General features: G+C 45.6%; 1 protein-coding gene across 1 annotated transcript; it reads left to right on the top strand.

Moving 5' to 3' along the window:
- Positions 1 to 3,032: 3,032 nt before the first annotated feature.
- Positions 3,033 to 8,811, top strand: LOC311372594 (uncharacterized protein). The gene is made up of 9 exons (XM_084489575.1): positions 3,033 to 3,088; positions 3,578 to 3,727; positions 3,973 to 4,044; positions 5,946 to 5,996; positions 6,333 to 6,475; positions 6,769 to 6,869; positions 6,971 to 7,128; positions 7,558 to 7,866; positions 8,237 to 8,811. Exons 1-9 carry the CDS (start codon positions 3,049 to 3,051, stop codon positions 8,791 to 8,793), a joined length of 1,581 nt encoding a protein of 526 aa, XP_084345701.1. The 5' UTR covers positions 3,033 to 3,048; the 3' UTR covers positions 8,794 to 8,811.
- Positions 8,812 to 8,891: the final 80 nt, after the last annotated feature.

The following is an 8,891-nucleotide window of genomic DNA, read 5'->3' on the forward strand; positions in this document are numbered from 1 at the left end:
TTATGTAGGCCTACTACAATATATAAAACATATATATATACATGTTAATTAATTGATATTTTATTTTCAGAATGCCACCAGCAAGGAGAGAGCCGCGATACAGTGTGCGGGATGTTATTGACATGGTCCAAAATGGAGAGAGTGAGGTTGAGATGGAAATCAGTGACACCGATGAGAGTGATGAAGCCGTCACACTTGTGTCATCCTTTGCTGGACCTGAACCTGTGCAGAAGATTCAACGCTGGGACAAAGCCAACAGAACCTACATTGAAGTTGAGAGGCCTTACATTGTTGGTGCCTACAACAAGTACATGGGAGGTGTGGATTTGTTGGACTCATTTACAGCCAAATATAAGTTCCCCATCAAATCCCGTCGCTGGTACATGTACATCTTCTGGCACACCATCATCCTCGCTGTGGTCAATGCCTGGCTGCTCTACAAGCGGGACTGTAAAGCGCTCAAGATGTCTAGCAAAGAGAGAATGAACAGGAGACAGTTTCAGGCACAGCTAGCATCCTCTCTCATCCTGGTAAACGCAACACTTCAAACTCCAAAGAGAGGACGGCCATCTTCAGGCAAAGGGAGCCCAGCAACACAGACAGTGACATCAGGAAGCCCTCTGAATGCTCAGAAGAGGCCATCCAAGAGATGTGCACACCTCCCATTGGATGTACGCAAGGATCTAGTTGGAGAGGACGCTGCAGACACTGCAATAAAGGATGCACCAACACACAATGCAGAAAGTGTGATGTTCGCCTTTGCTTTTCAGACGACAGGGACTGTTTTTGGGACGTTCACCACCATTGAAAGTCTTCATGACCAATGTCATGAAAAGAAAAAAAGAGGGGAAAAAAGCGTTTTATCATGAGTTTTATCTTGTTTAATATTTTTATTATTTTTAATAAATGACTTCATAAAATTATGACTGTGTGATTATTATTAATGTTATATACCGTTATGGGGCTAAGTAAGCAATCAACCCTGCAAATTAACCCTTAGTTGTTCTGAATTGTTCAGACAACGTGAGTACAAATACAGAAATTCTGCTCCCAACTAAGCCCAATGTTGCAATATTACAACATTTCTCTAAAAACGTACATAAACATTTTTTTTTTTTCTGTGAGGGTTTTATAGAATGTTGCCCTAGCCAATCATATGGAAGCAATCCGGGCTGTCAGCGTTACTCCGGGCAAGCTCTACATTCGTTGATCAACGAAAGAAAGTGTCTGGAGGGGCTGATTTTACGTGCCGAAAAAAAGACCCCGGGTTCAATTTCCGCCGGGATTACACTTAAAGACGGACTCCACGAAGAAGGTGAGATTTCTCTCTCCACTGCGCCGCTGAGCTGAGCCAATGAAACCAGACGCTGTCCGTGTCAAAGAGGAAGCCCGGCACAGATGTGCAGAGCCCAGCGGCGCCACAAAGAGACGGAGAGGAGAAAGCCGAGCGACGTCGCGACGACAGAGAGGCCAAAGCCAAAACAGCTTGGAAAAGGAGACGGATAAAAAAAATCATCCCCTCATGGACTTCTTCTTCCCCAAGGAGAGCGCTAAGGAGCAGGAGCGTCAGGAGGACAGAGAGGCGAAAGCAGAGCGACGCCACAAAGAGACAGAGAGGAGAAAAGCGACGTTGCGACGACAGAGATGCTACGAATATGCCATTGAATAGGTGACTGCAATATGTTCTGAGGCGCTACGAATACGCCGTTGACTGCAATATGTTCTGTTGTGTTCTGTTGTGCAGAGAAGCCCTGCACATCCGTGCAGGGCTTCTCTGCACAACAGAACACATTGCAGTCACGTATTCAATACTTTATCAGATGACACAAGAAGAAAAAAAAACAAGACCATGCACACCGTAGATAAGAAGACTCGGGGGTGTAGCGTCCTGTAGCTCTGCGTATCTGGAGATGCAGCGGTGCAGAGGAGGAAATGCACCATCAGGAGATAAATCAAGCTCCTCACGGTGAGGAAACATCCTGTGAGGTCCACCTGACGCACTTGAAGGACTAGAGTCTGTGGACTAGAGTCTAGAGTCTGTGGAGACGCTACAGACCCTCTTGCTGCGGCTCCTAGTTTGTCTTCCTCTCTCTCTCTGTCGGCCTAGAGATATTTAAACATGAGATATTAATACAGAGTACGTAGGTAGACATCAGGTTGTATGTACTCACATGATTCTTGCACTTTTTTCGGGGTCGTGTCTTCATTGTTGAACGCACGTATTTTAAGCTGCTTTGGACGAGAGCAAGATTGGTCGATGCACCACCGGTGTGCAGCCAAGTCTGCAAGACCAAGTCCATCACAGCTTGCACGACACACACACACACGCACACCACGTACACACACACACACACACGCACACCACGTACACACACACACACACACACACACACGCCTGTGATTGGTCACAGCTGTGCAGCCCCCCCCAGCCCCAGAGTCTAATCAGTGTGACGGGGGCCAGGTGAGGCTGCTTCAACCATCCACCACACACACACACACACTCCACTATGTCTTTTAACGTGATGGGAAATCCACCATAATGTTCGCTATGTTTGTGAGGGACTGAACGCAGAAAACAGCAGCACAGAGTTCTGACAAAAAGGGGTTTTATTTGACCTAAATAAATACAAACACAGGTCGTGGAGAACCAATAAAAGAACGTTAAAGTATTATAAACATGAATGATCGAGGATCAACATAAAAGTGGTTTGCGTGGACGTTAATTCCCTGTGAGCAGAAGAGATAGGCTTCACAGAAATGATACGCATTAGAGTTAACATCAGCTACTGGAAAAACCCACGGTGCTTTTGGACCTCACACACACGCAAATGCAAATGCAAACGCACACACAAACATTTCGCAACACTGATGATATCAGATTGCAGGCTGACGATTGGTCAGAATTCAAACCTGTGACGTGGTTTCTCCAGCTTAAATAGCGGAGCAGAATCCTTGAGAGCAGAAGCAGTGAGAGCTGTCAGAGAGGAACCATAGACACCATCGCTGAACCGGACCCTGGACCCTGGACCCTCTGAGGAACCTGAGGACATGTCTTTGAACCGGAGAGAGACCAGGAAGAGAAGATTTGGTAGGTGCCCTTTTTAGAGGATTCAAAATAACTAATCCAGTAAACAATATGTTTTCATCTGCATGCATTTTAGATTCACGTTTAGCAACGTTTTAATTCAGAGTGACCGACCTGATGAACCAGCGACCGTAGAGACAGATTTATTCTCCCTTTTTTTTTGTTACCTTACTTGACGTGTGACTACGCCCGTGAGTTACGGACTACTGATAGGCATCTCAAGTAGTTGTGTGTTTCATGATATGTTTGTTATATACGTGGAACAGAGTGCAGAGTAACTTTACAGCCGAACACAAGTTTAGTTTTTTCATTACCACAATGGTGGCCACGCAGTATAAATATATGTATGAACATACTCTGTGTGTCCGTGTGTGTGCGCTTGAGTGCATCAGTGAGTCTGTGTGTCAAAAGGAGGACATCAGATAAGCGTTGAAGAAAAACATTTCGCAACACGTAATGGAGAATTAAAACACGTGATGTGTTTTTTTCCAGCTGATAGAGCAAAGATGGAGGCTAGGTTCAGAAGCAGTGAAGGCCATCAGAGAGTAACCATGGTCACCATGTCTGAACCGGACCCTGGACCCTCTGAGGAACCTGAGGACACGTCTTTGGACCGGAGGGAGACCAGGAAGAGAAGATTTGGTAGGTGCCCCTTTTTAGAGAATTTAAAAGAAATAATCCAGTCCGAAAAAATGATCCAAAATAAAATATGTTTTACTCCACATACATTTAAGATTGATGTTTCGAACACTTTTTTAGCCAAAGTGACCGTGTGTGTGTGTGTGTGTGTGTGTGTGTGTGTGTGTGTGTGTGTGTGTGTGTGTGTGTGTGTGTGTGTGTGTGTGTGTGTGTGTGTGTGTGTGTGTGTGTGTCCTACTCCTGAACAGTTCTATGGTTGCACATCGCTGTCGTTGTGAGCATCGGACTGCTGAGTATTCTCCTCATCTCCCTGCGCTTCAGTGAGTCTGAATCATATCATCCTGAATATAATTACAATACGGTTATGATCATATTAATGATTGTAGTAATAGCAATGATAATGATAATTATTGTTTTTGTTAGAATTAGTGTTAATAATATGAATGATCTTACTACTATGTAACAGCAGGCCTGTCGGACAAGTTGCTCTGCACAGTTGGTCAACGCGCATGTGCCAAGCAGCCTGCAGCTCACACACACACACACACACACACACAGCACACGCAAACGCACACATACACCGCACGCACGCACACACACACACACACACACGTGCAAACGCACACATGCACCGCACACATGCACACGCACACACACACACACATGCACGCACACACCACACACACACACATGTGCACGAACACACACGTTACAAGACAAAGGCAGCACAGGACACCGCATACACACACACCGCACACACATGCACGCACGCACGCACACACACACACACACCGCACACACATGCACACACACACCACACACACATGCACACACATGCACGCCCATACACACACTGCACACACGCGGACGCAGACGTTGAAAGACAACGGCAAGATGGAGACCACAGCCCCGCCGTCGACACACTCTCCCAGCTGAGACCTCATGTCTATTGTAGACTACACCTTTTTTCAAAACTTTATTTATTTTTAAATAAAGTGTTGATGACGCTTCGGTCAGCATTTGCGTGTCATCGAGTGGCCCCCTAAATGATAATCAGCCTTTTGTTCCCTGAATGGTCAAAAAATATTTAAATGTTGGCACTGCTTTTAAGAGTCATTCGTGGTGAACGCTAAAAGAGAGGTCCTTTCATAACCCTAAAAGTACACATCATACAATAAACTTCAATACATGAGTTCACAGCTGCACAGGTGTATAGAAAATGATTATTGACAACAGTTAGCTGAACATTATGTGATCCCGTCCTTCCACTCCCTGTTTTCTCACCCTGTTTAAACACAGAAATCAACTACATTTGTCCCAGTGTTTGTTATATGGGAAATTAAGCAATAAAATACACTCTCTTTCTCCGGTAACACAGTCGTCGGCCACGCCTTTCTTCTTCGTCGTCTCTAACTCACGCTCCAATCCTTCATCAATCGATGCTTCGGATGTTGTGAATGCAACGGAATATATGATGCATCGTTGCAGCAACATTTAAGATGATCGCGATGAGTTCTGCCCGTTCTGCCTCCGTGCTGTCCCGCCTCTTGCGAACTTAGACCCTACGTCATATCCCGCCCCTTGCAAGCCCACCCCCTTGATTCTACTGATGTCTGAACGACATTGATGTCCGCATATAAAGCATCAAGTGTGAATCACCCTCAGGGTCGAATCTCCTGATATACAAATGCGGCGACAATGGGGTGGACTTCAAATGATTATGCTTGCTTCATAGCGTAAGGAGAAAATGATTATGCTTGCTGCATTATGTAACAGGTGAACCAATATGTTATACGTTGTAACATTATAGGTAAAATGTTATTATATTATGCGCTGGAAAATGTGTTACATTATCGACCAGGGATTCCACGTTATAGCTCTGGGTTTAAGTCCACCTAGAGGTTGAGCGCAACGCGGACTAGTTAGAATAATAACAGTTATAATCATATTAATGATTGTAATAATAGCAATGATAATGATCATTATTGTTTTTGTTAGAATTTGTGTTAATATTATGAATGATTGTAACAATAGCAACGATAATGATATTGATAATTATAGTTATTGTTATTTTAATTGGTATTAATATTAATAATATGTCATGTTCTCTTTCAGGGGGGATGGACTTTGTCTTTGGTTGGCTGTGGGTCCTGTGACGTTTAGAGACGATGTCGTTCTGTTTTAGAGCTCATTCCTTCTGTACTCCTCTGTCCTGTCCTAGACACACCGTCACCTTGGAAGGAGGGGAGAGAGCGCTTACTGGATGAACTCGGTGAGGGTTTTATCCAAGTTATTACATCAATCGCATTATTAACATTTTTTTTCTTTTGTGATTTATGTTTGAACATCCCCTCTTCCTTATAACTTCACATTTTATATTGTCAGGCTAACAGAGCATAGACCGTGTTAAACTACCACCAAATAAATGTGGTCTACTAAAGACATTTTTCTATTGTCGTCTATTAGGGTCATGCTTCTATTGATGTCTATTAAGGTTGTGCTTCTATTGTGGTCTGTTAAGGTCAGGTCTCAGGGTTGTGTGTCAGTAATGAAGACGGTAAGATAAGCAGTTCTGTGTTTGTTAAGGATTTTCTTTTACATTCAACAGATGAATTGGCGCTTCAGGGCTGGATGTTTTACGACCAGAGTTTCTACCTTATGTCTACCACTAAGAAGAGCTGGAAGGCCAGTAGAGAAGACTGTCTGCAGAGAAATGCAGACCTGGTGGTTATCAACAGCAGAGAAGAACAGGTGTGTGTGTGTGTGTGTGTGTGTGGGGAGAGACATTGTGTGTGAGTGTGTGTGTGAGAGAGAGAGACATTGTGTGAGTGATTGAGAGAGAGAGAGAGAGAGAGAGAGAGAGAGAGAGAGAGAGAGAGAGAGAGAGAGAGAGAGAGAGAGAGAGAGAGAGAGAGAGAGAGAGAGAGAGAGAGAGAGAGAGAGAGAGACATTGTGTGAGTGAGAGAGAGACATTGTGTGAGTGTGTGTGTATGTGTGTTCAGCTGTGTTGTCATGACAACAGATGCTATTACCTTTGCAAACAGGGGTTTCTCAGCAGAATGTTTGAGCGTTCCTGGATTGGACTGAGCAGTAGAGACACAAAGGGGACCTTCAAGTGGGTGGATGGTACCCCCATGACCTCTAGGTAAGGCTGATGACTCTGTTCAGCAGCATCTCTTCTCTGAGAGTGACAGAGTGACCTCACCTCAACACTGGGCTCCACTGTCTCCTCCTCGTGGTTCTCAGTTTGAGACACGCTAAACCAGGCGATGACAGCGGAGCAGAAGTCTGTGTCGTAGCAGGGGAGGACGGCTGGTCCAGACAACCGTGTGACAGACTGCACCACTGGATCTGTGAGAAGGCCGTGGACCTGGATCATCTGGAGGCTGAGCTGGACAAAGAGGGTCCGTAGACTTTGTTTGTGTTCATGAGTGGAGAACGGTTCCTCCTTTCTGTTCTCTGTGCCGTAGACACAGTAAATATACTCTTTATGAGTGGAAAGGTGGTTGGGTGTGTTTAGGTCTACTAAGGTCAGGTTTCTATTGTGGTCTGCTAATGCCATGTTTCTATTGTGGTCTACTAATGCCATGTTTCTATTGTGGTCTACTAATGACATGTCTCTATTGTGGTCTACTAAGACCATGTTTCTATTGTGGTCTACCATGTTTCTACTGTGGTCTATTAAGGCCATGTTTCTACTGTGGGCTACTAAAGTCAGGTTTCTATTGTGGTCTACTGTGGACCTGTATTAGGAGAGAGTGAAGGGAGTGTCTGATGGTGCATCTCTAGATACGTGTTGTAAACGTTCACTCCTCTCCTCCTGGTTTCTTCAGGTTCAGTGATGCCCACGGAGGAGGAGGAGGCCCCCAGCATCACAAAGTTCCACTCCACTACCCAGGTGTTGCCCGTGGGCCAAACGGCCCGCTACACCTGCGATGCCAGCGGCACGCCGGAGCCCACCGTCGAGTGGCTCCACAACGGCAGGCCCCTGGAGAGGAACGGCACAGACGACCAATCAGAGGCCTGGGTGGAGAGGGGGTTCCTCTTCGTCAGAGGGGTGAGGTCTGGCGTGAACAAGGTCCGCTGCATGGCGAGCAACAGCGCTGGCACGGCCAAGCGCACCGCTAAGCTGCTTGTCTTTGGTAAGATCTGGATCCAAGGAGAGATGTTTGTTGTTGATGTATTCATAACGTTGTTGTTGAGGTGTGTATATATATATATATATTCATAAATGTATGTGTATATATATATACACGTATACAAAATTATATATATGTATGTATGTATGTATGTATGTATGTATGTGTATATATATATATATGTGTATATATATATATACCAACTGAAAACAAATCCTCATCCGCTTATCCGGGGTCGGGTCGGGCCGCGGGGGCTCAAGCATGAATCAGCATTTTTTTAATTTTCCAATGAGAATGAATGGGGGGATTTTGGGTGAATAACCTGGAATATCTCGGGAATTATGAATAATATCATGTCTTGTTCTCCCGTCAGATGCCTGTGAACTCACACTGGACCCAAACACAGCCTTCAGACACCTCTCTCTGTCTGAGGACAACAGAAAGGTGACGTGGGTCAGAGAGGACCAGTCGTATCCGGATCACCCAGAGAGATTTGACTCCGTGTCCCAGGTGTTGTGTAGAGGGGCTCTGACTGGCCGCTGTTACTGGGAGGTAGAGTGGAAAGGATATGTTGATATAGGAGTGACATACAGAGGAATCACAAGGAGAGGACTGGGTGGTGACAGCCTGCTTGGAAGGAACAACAAGTCCTGGAGTCTTCGTTGTCATGATGGTGGTTACTATGCCTGGTACAACGATAGACCGACAGACATACGTCTCCTCCCCGCTGGCTCTACCAGAGTAGGAGTGTATCTGGACCGGCCTGCTGGCACTCTGTCCTTCTACAGAGTGTCCCGAGGTGTAGGAGGGTCCTCAGACACACTGACACACATCCACACCTTCAGGTCCACCTTCACCCAGGAGGACCTTCTCCCTGGGTTTTGGGTAGGGTGGGAGGAGGGTAACTCAGTGTCTCTGTGTCGGTTGTAGAAAGAAAAAAAGGGCGGACGGAGGACGGGTGCACACACACACACACACAGGAAGTTGTTTTCGTCCGGGGCCGGAGCTTTGGAGGCCTTTTTTGTAGT

The sequence above is a fragment of the Micromesistius poutassou genome, assembly GCF_964030765.1.
Source record: "Micromesistius poutassou genome assembly, contig: SCAFFOLD_4995, whole genome shotgun sequence".
NCBI classification, from domain to species: domain Eukaryota; kingdom Metazoa; phylum Chordata; class Actinopteri; order Gadiformes; family Gadidae; genus Micromesistius; species Micromesistius poutassou.

What these genes read in the sequence shown, in the direction of transcription:
- LOC311372594 (XM_084489575.1), top strand. Translation starts at nt 3,049, where the DNA reads ATGTCTTTGAACCGGAGAGAGACCAGGAAGAGAAGATTTG. An exon ending in GACCAGGAAGAGAAGATTTG is followed by an intron (nt 3,089 to 3,577) that starts GTAGGTGCCCTT and finishes GTTTTTTTCCAG; the next exon opens with CTGATAGAGCAAAGATGGAG. An exon ending in GGTACCCCCATGACCTCTAG is followed by an intron (nt 6,870 to 6,970) that starts GTAAGGCTGATG and finishes CGTGGTTCTCAG; the next exon opens with TTTGAGACACGCTAAACCAG.